This window comes from Takifugu rubripes, chromosome 21, assembly GCF_901000725.2.
Source record: "Takifugu rubripes chromosome 21, fTakRub1.2, whole genome shotgun sequence".
NCBI lineage: Eukaryota > Metazoa > Chordata > Actinopteri > Tetraodontiformes > Tetraodontidae > Takifugu > Takifugu rubripes.
The window spans coordinates 7782987-7801027 of record NC_042305.1 but is presented as its reverse complement, the minus strand read 5'-3'; the positions used below and the strand labels follow the sequence as shown (position 1 = coordinate 7801027).

The 18041-nt window shown below is 43.6% G+C and overlaps 1 protein-coding gene and 1 long non-coding RNA gene across 5 annotated transcripts; one reads left to right on the top strand and one right to left on the bottom strand.

Moving 5' to 3' along the window:
• Positions 1-1664: 1664 nt before the first annotated feature.
• On the bottom strand, positions 1665-3236 carry LOC115247611 (uncharacterized). The gene is made up of 3 exons (XR_003886658.1): positions 2914-3236; positions 2485-2536; positions 1665-2179 (listed from the first exon to the last, which is right to left on the bottom strand). It is a non-coding gene; the product is annotated as an uncharacterized lncRNA (long non-coding RNA).
• Positions 3237-3427: 191 nt separating this feature from the next.
• On the top strand, positions 3428-17419 carry adamtsl2 (ADAMTS-like 2). Of its 4 annotated transcripts, XM_003974682.3 has the most exons (20): positions 3428-3589; positions 6328-6367; positions 7498-7603; positions 9051-9193; positions 9293-9368; positions 9681-9783; positions 10093-10238; positions 10445-10568; positions 10680-10760; positions 10885-11060; positions 11170-11473; positions 12024-12387; positions 14105-14208; positions 14449-14575; positions 14644-14857; positions 14927-15082; positions 15378-15548; positions 15641-15820; positions 15902-16046; positions 16190-17419. In XM_003974682.3, the coding sequence occupies exons 3-20, from the start codon at positions 7505-7507 to the stop codon at positions 16315-16317; spliced, it is 2841 nt and encodes a 946-aa protein (XP_003974731.2). In that variant the 5' UTR covers positions 3428-3589; positions 6328-6367; positions 7498-7504; the 3' UTR covers positions 16318-17419. The 4 variants fall into 4 exon arrangements, with proteins under 4 accessions (XP_003974731.2, XP_029686067.1, XP_029686066.1 ...); XM_029830207.1 differs by lacking the exon at positions 6328-6367 and having other exon boundaries at positions 9054-9193; XM_029830206.1 differs by lacking the exon at positions 6328-6367.
• The last annotated feature ends 622 nt before the right edge of the window (positions 17420-18041 follow it).

The window sequence follows — 18041 nt, the reverse complement described above, 5'->3', positions numbered from 1 at the left end:
TAAAGTAAACAGAGACGATAAAGTTGTCTTCACCAGTGTCACTGTCACGTTGACCCTGCATCTGGTCGATTATTCAGCAAGTGATGTTATCTGAAGAGTTATTTATTGCAACATCCTTATCAACAACAGCAAAGAACTCATAGGTGCTCTGTCGAAATCTTGTGTACTGGTGCGTCAGTGAAATGTTAGGACCCTCCTTGTCCAGGAGTTTGTAGGCTGGACTTCGATGTCAGGACCCCTCAGTCTAAACACGGCGGGTTAGTGTGGGAACGTAGAAGCGACTTCCTGAACGCATCTGAAAAAACACCAGGCTTCCTTTTGATTTGGTAATAAATAGCTGTGACATCTGAACCTCAGGCTTTCTTTCATAAATAATTGGAGGACAACGCTCAAATGTTTGACGTGTCCATTGTGGACAGTTCAGTCTGGAACCTTTTGTTTCGATTCATCTTAATGGATGCCTTTGTCATATATTTGTCAAACTTTCTTGGGGATTAAATTACAGTAATTCCCCTATTTGTTATTTTAATCACATGAAATTACCAAATAAACAGGAAATCATAGTTTTATTTGGGTTCCTTACTGAGTCTTTGGGCTGTTCTCATTGCTCATCAAACTTTAATTAAAAGCTAAGCCTTGTTTTTAGATGTTGTCTTTTGAAGAATTTTTTTTCAAAAGCACTCAGACCGAAAACAGCTGCACAAAAGAGTTTATCACACATGCATCTGACTAACCGTGGGTAATCTAATGTCCTTTAATAAAAGAGAGATATTGTAACGCGGTGTAGGAAATTGCCGCATTCAAAATCAGAACTGGGTTTTAGTTAAATCTGTTAATTGTGTGTGATCCTCCCGAAGATGTTAAATTCAGGCAGCACCATGCAGATAAATTAGTTGCTGTGCTCAATATTCTAATCGTGTTTGACAGTGGTGATGACTCAAAGATTGTATTGAGGGGAAAAAAACAAAAGGTTTCATTGACGGCCAATCACCAGTGCGTGATGTCTTCCAAATGTCTTGCAACGTGTCCCCCTTTCCCAGGAACATTTCTGAGCTGTTCAGGAATGGTTGCATTTCAGCTTTCCAGCTGAAAAAACCCTCCTGGGTGTTTGGATAAAATCTTAAACTAATAAAATAATATAACCAACCAGAATATATATTTTTGGTTAGTGCCAAAATGTGTGTGCATGTTGGATCGCTCCTAGCTTATAAATGAAATCATGGTGTGTCTCCTGCTCATAACGCCAGCAGATCAGCTGTGTGCACACACAGAAGAAAATAAAGACCAACTTTTAGGTTCGAGCTCAACTGAATAAAACAACTAACGACGCTATGGCACCAGACACCTCTAAAATAGAGAGTTAGCCTCTTTATCTGCATTTTTAGGAATTACACCACTCTGTTTTTATTTCATTTTTTTCCTCATTCTGTGGTAATATTTATAACACATTAAATTGCTCTTTTGTCTGCATGCACCGACACTAATGAGGCCATCCTGGCATCCTGCAAATGAGCACACAAATAAACCCAGGAGCGCTGTAAACTGTTCTGCTGCATATTTTCTGTATTGCTGTTCTTTTTATGTGTGTGTGTGTGTGCGTGTGTGTGTGTGTGTGTGTGTGTGTGTGTGTGTGTGTGTGTGCGTGCGTGCGTGTGTCTCAGTATAGACGTGCATAGGGGCTGATTTATTAACGTAAAGAAGAAAACTCTAAATTTTCAACGCTAGTGGGATGAAAAGAACAAGTGCGATTACAAATAGAGCAGCTATAGAAACAGAAAACTGAGCAAAGGTGTATTGACAGCAAGTGGAAAGACAGAAACATAAGGAGGAAGAGAGGGAGTGGTGAGAAATAACAGGGAGAAAAATATGGAGATGAGTGCAGAGGAGAAATCCAAATAGAGCCAGAGAGAAGGAAGGAGAGAGACAGACATACGGATGAGGAAATGGAGGGGAAGACAGCATGGTGGGCAGACATGGTGGTCCTCAGACGTCTGCTTGTCTTTCTGTCATCATTCACTCTTCTTTCCTTCATTCCTCTGTCTGAATTTCTGTCCTTTCCCTCCCCCTTGGCTGCATTTCCCAGAGTCATTCAGGAAAGGATGAATCCTTAAAGGAGATTTCCTCTTCAAGGAGATTTTCTCTTAAAGATGATGTATTTCATCACTTAAAATTTCAACATCTTAGTTCAAAAAAAAAAGAAGAAAGTCATCGTCATGAGAAGGACACATTTCCACATAATGTACAGCAAATGTGTTTAGTTCATTTGTTTTATTTCATGCACTCAGACACATCTATGACTGGATAAAAGGCCAATGTGATGGTTAAAGAGTTTTCTTTTCAACAATCCCACAATGACAGTCTCAGAAAGGCGAGTTTAAACAGACTGAAAAGACGATATCCAGATATGGTGGAACCACTGCTGGAAACTTGCAGGGGTGATGATTAATAGTATAAGAAACAAGCCAAAAAAGAAGTAAAACATACCATTCTGATGCATCAACGAGAACAATTAGCTCCCCTTTTCCTCCATTCATGTCTGAAAAAATACATGGCCACGTTCAGGTCTGCATCGTTTTCAGGATTATTGTGACGGTAGGATAACATCAATGTAATTTCAAGCCATTTAATTAGAAAGAAATGAAATAAAAAGACAAGAAAATGACTTGTGTTGTTTGGTCCCTGTCCGGACATTAGTAATAGATACGACAGCTAACAGTCATCAATGATAAAGTATGCTATGCTATGTCAAAGAACGATAATAGCAAAAATTACAAATCTCTGGCTATTATAGCTACATTTAAAGCATATGGTTTGCAGCTATAAAATAGCTAAAAAACTACTGGCTGCAATGTGTAAATGTGTAAGTCAAATATTCTCCTCTCATTCAAAACATTGTGGATTTAAAGACACAACCTGGGATTGAAAGTGATGTTTCCGCCCTGAGCTGGGCAAATGAGACTGGAATTATGATGTAATTACACTCTGTCTCTCTCCATCCTGTCTGTCTGTCTGTCTGTCTGTCTGTCTGTCTGTCTGTCTGTCTGTCTGTCTGTCCGTCCGTCCGTCCGTCCGTCCGTCCATCCGTCCGGTTCTTCTCATGATACTTTTCCTCCCTACAACAGGTTCATGAAGAAAGATGGATGAGAGACATGTTTAAAGGGGATAAAGATAAAATCATGCAGAGTTTATACTTCCACAGAACTCCTTTAACAGTAACAAAGTAATGAACCCACTCAGCCGGGGTTTCTCCTGTTCAAGCATCCCACCTTCTCGTCCCTCTGCTGCTCCTGCCGGCTGAGGTGGAGGAGGGGGAGGAGAAGGAGGAGGAGGAGGAGGAGAAGGAGGAGGAGGAAGAGGGATGCAGGGAGAGCACACCTTACCTCCCTCCCTTTCTTTTTCCTCCCTCTGTCTGTCTCTTGCTCCTTCCTCACTCCACAGCGACAGCAGCACTCACCAACGAAACACCACTGGTTGCTGGCACAGTAACACACACATTCACACACAGTCACACACACATATACACATATGAACACACTTTGAGAGGCATCCTCACTAAAGGCAGAGACGCCCTTGGACTGCTGAAGGCGAGGTGAGTGTGTGAATATTTGAAGCCTCCTCTTTGTGCGTGTGTGTGTGTGTGCATTTGTGCATGTGTGTGTGCGTATGTGTGTGTGCGTGTGTCAGAGATTGTGTAAGTTTTTTGTAATGTGTTTTGTAATTTAGATTGTGTGCATGGGTTTGTGTGGCTGTATGCCTGTTGACAATTTGTAGGATTGCATATCCCAGTGTGGTTTTGATTTGCACGGTGTGAGCTTGTGCCTGCGCGCGTGTTTGTGTGTGTGCATGTGTGTGCATGCGTGTGTGTGTGTGTGTGTGTGTGTGTGTGTGTGTTTTATGAGCTACATTCATGCCAATGAGACTTGTGATTTGCACCAGACCAAAACAAGTTCACAAAATAATGCTGACTCCCTTTCAGAAGTGTGTGTGTGTGTGTGTGTGTGTGTGCGTGTGTGTGTGTGTGTGTGTGTGTCTGTGTGTGGAGAGGCCCGTCTGGAAACTTGTCAGCTGTTGGGAGCTATGTGTGCTTATGTGAAATTGTGTGTATGTGCATGCATGAGTGAGAGAGTGAGAGAGAGAGAGGGAGAGGGAGGTAGCAGTGAGGTAGAAGCTGCTGCTAGTTGTCAAACTGTAGTTTTTGGTTGTTGCGGTTCTAAAACTGTTGCAGACATTTCAGAGTAAAATTTCACTTTAGCTGTCAGCTTCCACATTTAGTCTCTGAAAACTCTTGACTTGATATTAGAGATGCATAAAATACATTCACATGCTAAAATATTGGGCCAATAAAGGGGGACATATGCTTGGTTACTACAGTAATCGCATTAATGTAAAGAAAGTTGAAATCGATTATCACTTTATGATATTAAGAGATTATTCTAAACTTAAAAGTACTTGTGATACATAAACTGCTTAACTGGAGCATAAAATTGAACATTTCATAAACTGCACTGAACATCGCTAACAGACTCCTTTACATGAAGTATGGAAGTGTTCCCTCAGTTTATTTCAAATTTTATCTTTAAAATGAGAACTTTAAACATGAATCACCTGATTCTACTTTCCCTGCCTTGAAGAGCAGGTCCATAAATCGGTCAGAGTTGAGTGCAAGCGCTCTCTCCTGGCTCCTGTTTGCAGATGGGCCAGCTGAACTCTCTTGACCTCTCTTCAACTTCTCAGACTGCTCTGTTTATTCGTCTCGGTCTTGCGTAATCTTTCGTCATGATCATCTACTTTCTCTGTCCGTGTTCCCATCGAAGTGTCATGTCTATCTGCCTCCATTCAAAAGTCTGTGGAGGATATGATCTAATTTCTCATGTTGCACTCGCATATGAGAAGGCACATAGGAGCTAACATCTACCACAGTCTTTTGTGCTTTGTGTGTTTTTCTAATGCAGGTTTTTTATGAGTGACACCAAAACACTCATTTTGGTACCATTCATGGTAATAAGGGGCATAGCAGGGTTGGATTTCTAGTCAGAGACAGTGAACCACAACCTGTCAGAGGTGACATTTCAATATTTGTTTGGGCAATATTTATGTGGACTAGATATAAAACGGAATTTTGCACCCCTTCCATCCAGCAGATGATTGACTCATTACTACATTATTATTTTAGTGTAAACATGAAAATGTTTTCATTGTCACAAGGAAGAACGATCACATTGGCCAACCATGCCTGACTGATATCATTAGATAATAAACCTCCAGTATTGGTCTGGAGCTAGCTCTACAAAAACAGTACAGAGAGGCCAGGGGCCCCGGTAACCCATCAGGGCAGGGATGGCATAACCTGCTTATTTTAATTACTGTGTCGGACCTGAGGGATGGGTGGGAAATTACAGTAAAGGTGAAGGGAAGTGAGAAAAAACACTGTTTGGACAAGCGAGTTTGAGTACGCATGATGACCATGTGAAAAGCCTGGGAAGGAAGCGATGCTTTTTTTTGGTTTTGTCTCATTTTTGATTTTAGATGTAGCGTAAAGTAGGGAAGAGAGAATAAAAGAGGCGTAAAAGTGATGAGACGTGATGATGACATTGTACTACATGAGCCGTTTTAAAAACTTGCTTTCAAAGGCCAGTTCTGGTCCTGCAGCCAGACAAAATAAGGCTGTTGTAGGTAAAAAAAAAAAAAATCTGACAAACTGAAAGATGAAAATGGGAAAGCAACTACAGCCAAACACATGCGGTTAATGAAGGCGCATCGGTCATGTGTGGATGTGGGGATGTGGTGATGGACACAACAGTTTCAAACTGTCTTAGACTGTAACTGCTGTTGTAAGAAGGGCTCTTGACATGTTGCTGGTGGGGGACCAGCCCCAACACTACTAGAAAGTGTTTGTCTGCGTGCGGTTCGGAACACAACCATTTGTGATTTGCATGCCATAGGTTCACGTGCTCAAAGTGAAGCATGAGCGTGGCCGGTGGGCAACCTGTTAGTCTCGGTGTCTGCGTACTCAGTCACGCCACCGGTTGAGTGTATACACACGGGCAGCTGTGTCTGAATGTCCGTCTCCACTCTCCATGTGTGTTTGGCAGCTGGCTGAGCTCCAGCTGTGTCTGGTGGGATAATGAAGTCCAGGTGCTGCTGCGCCGGCTCTAAGGCACCTGTCACCAATATTTAGCGCCAGAGAAATCCAGACTGCAAACAGGGCGAGACGAGATGTTTGCTTATTTTAACAAGGCTGCCTAACTGGACGCGAGGACATGGGATGAAGGCTTTCGTGGCATCTCTGTGGGTTGTACTCATCCATATATCTTCTGCTCTCCTCAGGTCTTGGCCGATTGAGACGTATCATCTTTGACAGTCAGAGGTATCCTGATGCTGCAGAGTGGACGGAAGGTCCTTTACTTTGGTGATAGATGGTGACATCACCTGCTTCGCTGCCATCTTTGCCTCAGCTGTCACTTCGGCATGTTCACCAGATGTTGGCGCATATCTGGAGTTAACAGGAAATGTCCAACTACTAATGGTAGCTGGGTGCATACTGCAAAGCCACAAAAGAAATCTGGCCCAGGGATGTTTGAGCAGGAGCACTTTGCAGACAGTCGGGATAAGTGCTACTCTGCACCTATAGGCTTGGGTTCTGTGTTACTTTGAATCAAAGGCTTCATTGAACTAAATTGGTGCATAGAACTACCTTCCTCAGGAAAAGGAGGGAACCTTTAAGTGCCCTCCTTTTCCTGTGAGTCTGCACCCGTTCATGTGAGCCTTTACATACAGACATCTACATTTCCTTTATAGTCTGAAGAGCCAAACAAAGGCCTACCTGTGCACATTTCTGGGAAACCTACCTTGGCTCCTCCAGCACATTGGGCCCTTTCTAACTTGCATGGGCCCCTCCGCTGTCCAACTCTTGTCTCTCACACTTGTGCCTCCTGACTACCGGTTTGTTTCACCCCTCAAGCCCAGGCCAGGTCCACATGCTGCCAGCACATTTAAATACATGCAGCCGGCACCCTCTGTTCAGCTCTACATTGTCTTCCTTCCTTTGTGCCTCTGTTACACTTGTCATTTTTTTCCCTTTTGTCCTGCGTTTTGCTGACGTATTTGGAAACCTGAAAGTGCGTAAGAGGTTAGATTTGAAGCCCAGTTCACCTGATGCTTTATATGCACTTGCAAGGTTCAGCCCTAATTGAATCAAGGCAATAATGTGAGTCACAGAGGAGCTTTATAAACACTGTTTTAATGGGTGCAGTTATAGTGCTGTTGGACATTGGATGAAGTTCTTCTGGTCGCCTCAGTGCATAAGAAATAGCCTCAGGCTCCAGGACAGATCGACATTGTTCATACTGTAAACAGTCAGCAGTTGATCCACGTTCATCTTTGTTACCAGCAGACCTTCTGACAGATAAAAAGTTTTTAAAATAACTTTTTTCTGACAAATAATAAGTTCTGTCTTGTAATGTACATTTCACATTCCCTTATTTTCTGATTCATTAGGATCAGGATGCGGTCATGGGAATTATTTGGAGAGAGCTGCGTGGTTCTGCTGGGTTTCCTGACCCTGGTTGTGTCTCTGGGGAACCTGTCCACCAGAGGGCCACAGGTATGCTGCACACCACAGAGGAACAATCTGCAAGTGCACTGGGAACAGTTCCATTGAAGATATCACACCCTAATGTCACTCGGCCAAACCTATTCGGACTGCAAGTTTAAAAGCGAATGTGAAATTAAATTCTAAGCCACATTTTCCCCTCTGCTTTGGTTTTCTATCGAATGTCTCTCCTTGTTTCTCTCTCACTTACGCTCCCTGTCTGGTATTTCCAGTGTCTCTCATCCTTTTTCATGTCTGCTCTCTCTCACACCTTTGCAAGGAGCTCAGTGCACATTCCAGCGGTCACTCCGATGAATCTGTGTGAATAAAGGGACGCAGCCATCGGCCTAAATTATTGATGTTCCTGCACATCAGGAATGCGTGAAATGCTGACTGTCTTTACACTCTGGATTACAGGACAACACTGACGCTTATTTACTGTCATTCTCTTGGGTTCTGACACGCGCTGTTATGACAGTCCAAACATTTGCACAGCTGTTTTACTCAATGGAGTTAAAATCCTGCTAAAACCATTACGTATACTGGTCTGATGGTAATGTAACCAGCGCTATCACAATACTGAACTAGTGTTGTTTCCCTGGTGACTAGTACTGCCCTGACTTTAACAGACTTTCACAAAAAACACATAAAATTAAGATTAAAATGGTTAAATGTTCCCGGTGATTAAACTCTTAAGTGACAGCTGGGATTTCAACTGTTTTTGGAGTTATGGGCTCATAAGAAGTTACTGAAACTGAATGTGATGGAAATTCTGAGAGCCAATCAATAGACACGAGAATTTACAGAGTGAATGCAGTCCAGGGAATGAAAGATCAATCCCAAACCTCTTAGTAGTCCTGGAAATAATTGTCCACACAGTATACACACATAAATATGTTTACGTTAAAACATTTCAGTCCTTCTTTGTCAGCATATCCAAAAATTCAAGTACAGCACTTCCTCTGGTGTAATGTCGTAGTAAAGTTATACCGCTAAAGTTTTTTCCAAAGGCGATTGCAGTCATCAAACCCAGCTGTTTTTCCACTCGTTCATGTTTCAGCACAGATACACAACCTGGGTTGGTCTAAATGCCAGTCTACTCCCATTTCTGTTGTTGGGTTTTCACAAAAGGAGGAAGCTGCAGTGTTTCATCCACCTTGATGTCATTTGCTGTGTCTAAATTAGTTTCTGGGTTGGGTCATCTCATCCCATGAGGATACTGAGGCGCAGTTAACAGTTAAATTGCTAAAACAGACATATGGCTATCCTTATTTTTAGGTTTACGTAGTATTTCGTTATTTAAGCTGATATAATATTCTCTTTCCCAGAAAAATAATAAACAACAGAAGGTGCTCAACTAAAAGCAGACTATAAGATTTACTGCTGGCTGTTTCAAATGTAAAACACTACTGCTTTTATATTACTGACAAACTGTATGACTCTGCGTGTGTGTATTGAGGAGGATGGTGTGGCATCCAACAGTCTGGAGGAAGAACTGGAGGTGACCACGTACTGGTGGGGCGAGTGGGCCAAGTGGACAGCTTGCACTCGCACATGTGGTGGAGGAGTGATGACACAGGAGAGACACTGCCTCAAACAGAGGTCAGTCCGTCTAACTTCAAAATTACAAGCTGTTTCTCACAGCATATCCAAACGCGCATGCTGTTATATCTTTAATATATTATTCCTCCAAATATTTAGAAAGAAAGTTGTTGCTGGGAAGGACAATATGACCTGTACAGGAACTGCCAAGAAATATCATCTCTGCAACTCTAAGGTGAGTCACGGACTTCCAGTTAATTTGTCATCACTTTGTGTGACATCTTTATTAAAACAAACGCCTTCCCTCTGACTACACTGCTGACAGTACAGGACTGTGGTTGCGACCAGCACCCTCATCGACTGCCTGTAGTTCTTTGGAAAATAAGGCCAGTCGAGGTTCAGAGCAGTTGTGCATTCTCACAAACCTTTCCCAGCACAAATAAACACTCAAAAAGACTTTATTTGTACAACAGACTGTAAAACCGAGTCTTAACAAGTGTGGAAACAGACCTCATTTAATGGCCTGTGCTGTTTCTCTGTGCTGTAGGAATGCCCTGCCACTGGGAGGAGCTTCAGAGAGGAGCAGTGCTGGTCCTTCAACTCCCAGCTTTACAATGGAAGGAGTTACCAGTGGAAATCTCTGTATCCTGGTGAGAACACCCATAAAGGGTTCTGACTTTGACAACTCAGTAACACAAGTAGAATAAAGGTGACTGAGGTCATTTGCAGAGCTCAAATAACTAACGGGAGCAAAAGTATTTTGCTCCTTTTCACCTTCTAGTTTTGCTGACACAGCACATTCATGAGAAATGTATCTGCTTTCATACCTCATAAGCTCCAGCTGTCAGACATGTACAACTAGCAACTAGGAGATATTTAGGGAGATAATGTTAATATTGACACATTATATCAATACAAAGACTAATTCATGAAAACATCTAACCCATGCTCTTCTAAAGATGACTACGTTCACATCTCGAGTAACCCCTGTGACCTTCACTGCACCACCACTGACGGCCAGAGGCAGCTAATGGTCAAGGCTCGAGACGGCACGTCCTGCAAATATAGTAGTTATCGTGGCGTCTGCGTGGACGGTAAGTGTGAGGTGAGTCCTGCATCTTCCTTACTTTGTCCCTTTTTTCCACTACTTCATGTAGCCTGTCGAGTGTGTTTGAAATGAGTAAAATCCAAGAAAAGATCGCTGTAGCAGTAGAAATATGAAGATTCTTAGTTATCCAAGCCTTTTTAACCATGACGAAAAGTAAAAGCTTGAAAGAAAAAGAATATAGATGGCTTTTTTCCTCTCTCTAGCCGATCGGCTGTGACGGAGTTTTGTTCTCCTCCAACACTCTTGATAAGTGTGGGGTCTGCCAGGGAGACGGCAGCAGCTGTAGTAGAGTTGCTGGAAACTTCCGTCGTGTTGCCATGACTCTGGGTAAGCCCTAAGAGAAGGTTAAACGTCAGATATTTTCCAGAAAACAGACTACTACAATTCTTTCTGACACGTAACCTAAGATTCATTACATTACTTTCACCTTTTGCCAAGGTTACTCTTTTATAACTCAAATCCCCGAAGGAGCATGGGATATCCAAATTATTGAGAGGAAGAAGTCAACTGATGTTCTAGGTGAGTCCTCACTGTCTGGTGCCATACATACAATAGAAGAACTCATAAGGCAATTACACTAGTTGCAGGTGTTCACTTGGACAACTGGTGTTTGCACCTCACAGGTTTGCGTTTCGTTTTTCAGCGGTGACTGACCAGGCAGGCAACTTCTTTTTCAACGGAGCCTATAAGTTAGACAGCCCCCAGAACTTTCACGCCGCAGGAACTGTCTTCAAGTACCGCCGGCCCATGGATGTGTATGAGACCGGGATCGAATATATTGTCGCCAAGGGCCCCATTGACCAGGCCATCAATATACTGGTACATTCTGCATCATTTACATATAACACAGGGTGTCTGAGTCTTCCAACTGGACAGGATAGAATATAATTCAGAAGCTGACATGGTTCTCCTTTTGCCCATCACACAGGTGTGGAACCAGAATGGACGTGCCCCATACATCACTTTTGAATATACTGTCCTACGAGACTCCCTACCGCCTGTTCCACCCCCGCCTGTCTATACTGGTGCAGACACCTCCGCTGGAGAGGTTTCTGTGGAGGTGGTGGGTCTGCTGGCCCCTAATAGCAGCATCTATGTTCAGGCGGCTCCCGAGGGCCATTTGGACTCCGGAGGTGGAGAAGTGCAAAAGGGCCAAGAAACTAATGAGGTGTATGAGGAGTCGGCAGCCATAGACTGTGACCGGGACGCAGCAGCCGCCCCAAAATACTCAGGTAGAGCTCGGAAAAATGTCGGCTCTCATTAGACTGTGTGAAAAAGTGTTTTAGTTCTTCAGGACCTGATGTCCTCTGAATCTTTCTTTGGGTTTACCTGGTTTGTTTTTTACATCTGAAACATTTTGCAAAAATGTCGGCAATGATACATTTTCAGCGCTCAGGATTTCTGAAAAGTGCAGACACTGAATCATCAGGTTACAAGAGAAAGCAAATAACTGAGGCTTCCTAAATCTGTTTGAGTGCAGTATATTTTTCCAGAGCATGACTAACAACATAATAGTTAAAGACTGTTGTAGCTGATTGCTTTGAATGACAGAGGCATGACACTTAAGAGCCGAATTCATTGTGTTCCTTCCCACAGTACCTAGGATGAGGATGCAGCTGCAAAGAGACTCAGTCCAAGTTGAATATTAAATTACATTCTCAAGTGACCAATGAATGAGACCTACATTACAGATAGAACTTAAATAAATCAGTTTTCTCTCCAGGAAAACAGTTTGGGTTTTGTTGGGTTTTTTACAATTTTTTTTCAATTTTTTTCCGCCAGAGAGCAACAGCAGTCACACAGGCAGCACTGCTAAGCCTGTACCTGTCGGCGGATCCCTGGATATGAGGCCAGATGCCCCAAATCTCATCTGGAGGGTCCTGCTGGGTGACCGGATTGGCCCCGATGAGCTGCTAATCAACATCTCAACCAATCAACTGCTCACAGAGGGAGACAGTTTCTTTTCAGCAGAGGTGGGACCAGCAGAGACTGGCCCGAGCAGCATGGAGATAGACGGGCCACTTGGCGTGAACGAAACACTCGAGTTTACCCTGGGTCGTAAGCGCAATGACAGCGGGGATGGTCCCTACCAGAACAAAACAGTGCAGAGCGGTGGTAGGCCCTCCAGCCGCTCCAACAGAACCAGGTAAGCAGAAGAAACAAAAAAAGAGTGGCTCTTCTCACTGATCCATTTACATTTGGAGTGATGAAAAGCAGCGTTCCTTCAGGCTGGATTAAGTCTGGACTGAATGTCTTCAGGTTAGTGTCACTCTGGGCCTGAATGTTCAGACATTGCGAAGCCCCTGGGTCTCTGCCGCTGGCTGAGACAAATATGCCGCTGGCAGCGAGCTGACTGGATGGCTTCAGCACCTTTCTTTTCAAAACTTTCTCAGCGAGACAATTGAAATACGGAGGGATAGAAAGCCAAATTGTAAAGTTAGCCAAGTAGCTATACAAGTAAGTGTACTGACAGGCAATAAAGCAGCAAGACAAGCCTATGGAATGGTAATAAAGCCCTTAGGCCCATCGGTACCAGACTGCTGTGCAGCTCACACCCCAGGACTTTTGGTGAATCAGTTTGGAGTTGTGCAGTCATCATGCACAGTCAGAGAGGACAGCTGATGGTGTTTAAGTCACTGTAATGATATTTTGAATCAGTGGATGTATGCAGAAGAAATCAGCTGTGTGCTCATTAATAATTAGCTACACAAAAAATACTCTGGAGAACCATCTGCTTCTCTGAGCACCTTAGAGTTCGCATGAACAGACTCACATAACGTCCACCTCAGCTTCACTTTGATGTAGCTAAGGCCTAAACTGACTGGTGACAGAGGTCCCCCCAATAGTGTTTGCTTGAAAACATGTCCATTGGCTTTCAACTGTAATGCTTAACACTACCCGGTTATCCATGACTTTGTTTCCGCCACAATGATGATAGCTGTTGCACAGACAGTTAGCTGTTTAACTTGTAGACACTAGAGGCGTAGGCGACAGCACGCCTCTGATGTAGCAACACAAACAAGGTCACACAGTACATTGTTGATGAAATATTTGTACAAATTGATATGAAAGCATGTATTAGAGGTCAGGTGGTTTAAACATACATACATATTTAGACATAGAAATATAGGACCTTAGTATAGGTGAGTAAATGGACAGAGCAGACAGGTGGACCTGATCCTTTTGTATAATGCATGTTAGTCTTCACTTGAAAAAAAATAAAGTTTTGGGGCCAGCAGCTATAAAACAGACTATCAGACACTCTCTCTCTTTCACTCTCTCCCTCAGACACACACACCCTTTCCTATGAGAGACAGGGAGGAGTGGAAATGAGCAGAGCACAGATGCACAGGTCACTGCCACACGTTGAAACAAATAATTCAAAGTTATTCGCTAGCAAAGTGAAAAAATATGATACAAAGGGGGAACGTGTGCTGTCAGACTGTAGTCTCCTCTTGGGAGAGTAATAATGTGCAGGAATCATTCTGGCTTTATATGGATGGATGCTGGCGTGGTACAACTTGAGGTGCCTGTGATTTTCAAATAAATGTCTGGCAGAGAGAATGAGCAGCATTATGATAAGAATGTGCACATGATTTTTATGTGATGTGAAATAAATGCATATCTGCCAGGTCTGTGAATCAGCTGGGAGGCTTTGAGGGTTTCTACCTACTGTATGAGTGTCTTTAAAAGAATTTTGACTGAGAATCTATCTACAGTTATACTGTACACAGACTATTATTATTAGTATTATAAAATATTGAATAATAGGTATAATATATTGTTTTAACAGTGGCCATTTAATCTCTGCTGCAGTATATTGTACTGTGTGTGTGTGTGTATGTGTGTGTATTTGGTAACAGGGGGAATCAAAGATTGAACCAAAAGAACCTGAAACTGAGTGCTGCTGACATGTATCGTTGGAAACTTTCCTCTCAAGAGCCTTGCAGCATGACCTGCTCTATAGGTGCGCACACACACACAGACACACACACACGAACACACACACACACGTACACAAGTACCTGTTACATATGAATTTATGAAACTGAATCCTAAAGATTTAGTGTTCCCAAAAACTTATTCTTAAGCAACCACATAAACTTTATATCTCAATGTATTTGTCCATTTTCTCCTAGTACAACACTTCCAGTTTCATTCTCTTTTCATGTCACACACAAATGTCTGCTTTCTGCTCACTGTACAGGAATCTCAAAGTCCTTCGTCACATGTATTCGCTACGACGGTGTCGAGGTCCATGACATGTACTGTGACGCTCTGACCCGGCCTGAACCAGTCCACGACTTCTGCATTGGGAGAGAATGTCAGCCCAGGTGGAATCCACTAGGAAAAACTGACATACCCTGAAAGGTACTTGAGGTAATGATGTGCTTGTGCTCAGGTGGGAGGCAAGCAGCTGGAGCGAGTGCTCCAGGACCTGTGGGGAGGGTTTCCAGTTTCGTCAAGTTCGTTGTTGGAAGATGCTTTCACCGGGCCTGGACAGCTCAGTCTATAGTGAACTCTGCACCCTGGCCGACCTGGAGAGGCCTATAGAGAGGCGACCCTGTAAGAGCCCTGCCTGTGGTCCACAGTGGGAGGTGGCAGAGTGGACTGAGGTATGAGCCATCTCTGATAATTTCCTCTGCAGACAATAAATCACATAATCTCTTTGCACCTCCGTCCAGTGTCCTGCTAAATGTGGTCGCAAGGCCCAGGTGACCCGTGATGTCCGGTGCTCTGATGAGACCAGACCGTGTGACCCAATGGCCAAACCACCAAACATCAAAAACTGCACGGGTCCACCCTGCGAGCGCCACTGGACCATGTCTGAATGGGGGCCTGTGAGTGTGTGTTGTCGTTGCTCAGCTTTTTTTGTTTTTTAGCTTGTAAATCGTTTCTTGAATAATGGATTAGCATTCATGAAACGTCCAAACTGTGAAAAAAAGTGTAAAATTTTTTTTATTCAGATTACCAGCTGAGCTTATTTTTTAAGGGTGGGATTTGTGACCCGGCATGTCCCAACCCAGTGCTCGAGATCTCTGATCCAGCAGGGTTTTCTGTTCTCCCAGGCAGAAAACGGCTGTCCTGAAGGCAGGTGAATGCCCTGATTTTGACCTTTAACCTGCATTGTTGCAGTGCTCGGGGTCATGTGGCCAGGGGAAGATGATGCGTCACGTGTACTGTAAGACCCCGGAGGGCCGGGTTGTTCCCGACAACCAATGTGCTGTTGAAAACAAACCTCTGGCCATCCACCCCTGTGGGGGGAGAGACTGTGCTCCAAACTGGCTGAGCCAAGAGTGGGAGAGGGTAACAGACATTTATGTTTTCTGACACATTTAGGTGTAGATGTGGAGCAACAAAGCACAGTAGCAGCATAGAACAAAATATTTTCTCCACAGTGCAACACAACTTGTGGTCGTGGCGTGAAGCGAAGGGTGGTCCTGTGCGTGGGCATTAGCGGAGGAAAGTTTCAGATGTTCGATGAGGAGGCGTGCGGAGGCAGTCTGACTAAACCTGAAGGGGAGACCACCTGCTTTGAGAGGCCGTGCTTCAAATGGTACACCACCCCCTGGTCTGAGGTGAGGTCAGCACGGCACACTCACTCCATGCTTCCCGTTTCCCCAGTTGTGTGTCAAGCTTGTGCTCCCGTACGTCCTCAGTGCACCAAGACGTGCGGTGTCGGTGTGAGGATGAGGGATGTGAAATGTTACCAGGGCAGGGAGCTGGTCCGAGGCTGTGACCCACTCACCAAACCGGTGTCCAAACAGACCTGCACCCTGCAGCCCTGCCCCACTGAGCCACCAGGTAACCTTCAACGTTCCTTCAATAAGTCCCAATTGTGTCACGGTTTATCCGTCTGTAATTGAAATGGCTGGACTGTGGTGATGGTTTGACCCACTGCTGAAAAGTGTCGCCATGAACTGCATCATATGTTCCTTGTGTCCCAGATGAGAGCTGCCAGGATCGTCCCTCTACCAACTGTCTGCTGGCGCTGAAGGTCAACTTGTGCAGCCACTGGTACTACAGTAAAGCCTGCTGCCACTCGTGCCGTGTGGTACGACCTCCCACCTCCTAACGTAGGACTGCACAACCTCTCCCACCACCCTGACTCTAACTTAAGCTCCAGGAAAGAAACATGTACATTTAGGGACATGAACTGTGTCAGCATGACAAGTCAACTTGAAGCTTTTTACCTCTTTGACCGACACAGGGGTTTTTCCAACTGATTTGACTGTTTTAAAGACGGAGTTTTTCTTTTTTTCCTTTTGGCCGTATCTTCTAGTTTAGCTCCTTTTGACGCTGCAGCTACTCACACTCCATCACAGCATCACAGAGCTCCCGTCATTGGATGAGAAGTTGAGTTAACACTGACATGAACCATCATCTGCATTTGTGAGCTGTTGTTGGGTTGATTAACATCAAACAAAGGAGAGTTTTAAGTACTTTCTCCACCGAATATACTGCATGATGAGAATATTTAAGTACTGTTTATGAAATGTTATTTAAGTACATTTTGATTTGGTTTCTGGCATGTCAGCAGCTTGGTGCCCCGCCAGTAGCCCTGCAGGATACAGAACCATATTTATTAGTCATATTTACATTTACTGCGACGCTCCTGATGCCAACTGATACTTATTCATCAGGAAACCTGATGCCAGCACTAGTCTATGTATGAGACGGAGGAAGAAAAGTGTAAAAACACAGAATGGAACATTCCTGACACTTGAAGTATGTTTTATATTTAGACTTGTACATGTATGTCTCTTTTGTAATAATCTGTGTACTTTTTATATACCTGAGAAGCCCAGCTATTGCGGTAAAATGTCAGTGTTGTAAAGCCTTCAACACGACACAGTTGCATCTTTCGTATGTGTGCACGTCACATCTGTACACACAGGCTCAGGAGGGGAAGCGAAACCTCGACGTGCTTCAAAACCACTTTAACCAAGTGTAACCAGGTGTGTTTGTGGCTATATATATTTTTTCCTACCAGGTGGAAATCTGACCAGAGCAGAAGTGTGATGCTGTACCATTTATGAAAATGTAAAGCTGGAGCATATCTGTGACCTGCAAACACAGCTGGGCTAAACCAATACCTCTTTGTACAAAATTAAGTGAGGGAATTTTGTACTGATGATAATTACTGACTTCTATTACAATTAAATTACAGTGGAAATGAATTTGTCCATTGATAGTCATTAATGCTCACTCCATGATTTTGTTCAGTAATGTTTTTTGTCAGCACAGAACCTCAGGTTGGCATGGTGATGCAGTGGTTAGCGAAGGATTGGGGTTTGATCCCAGCTCAGGTCTTTGTGGAGTTTGCACATCTGTGTGCATTTTCTCTGGTTGATCTGGTTTCTTCCCACTGTCTAAAATAAAACACATTAGAAGGCAACTAAATAGCCCATTATGTGGATGCTAAACCTTATTTTCTGACCAAAAATACCAGGGCATACTGGATGTTTGGCAATCAATTTACTTTCATTTAACCAGATTTGGTCAACACTTATGCAAGCTGATGTTTGATTTAATAACGTTGTGAGGTGTTTGATGTAACAAAAAGAGACTTTTGTCAGTTTGTTGGTTGAACAGTTGAAGGGAGATCGTAATTTGTCCCAGAAATGGGTCTTTTGTTAAAACCTGTAAAATTGCTGGTTAAATTCAACGAGAGCAGATGTTGCTTGGCGATTGTCTCCCCCTACTGGTAAAAAGGAGACAAAAATGTTAAATTACCGTTAATTTTCCCTTTCCAGACATTTTTATCTTGCATTTTTTGGATTCCCATTCAGTTTATGG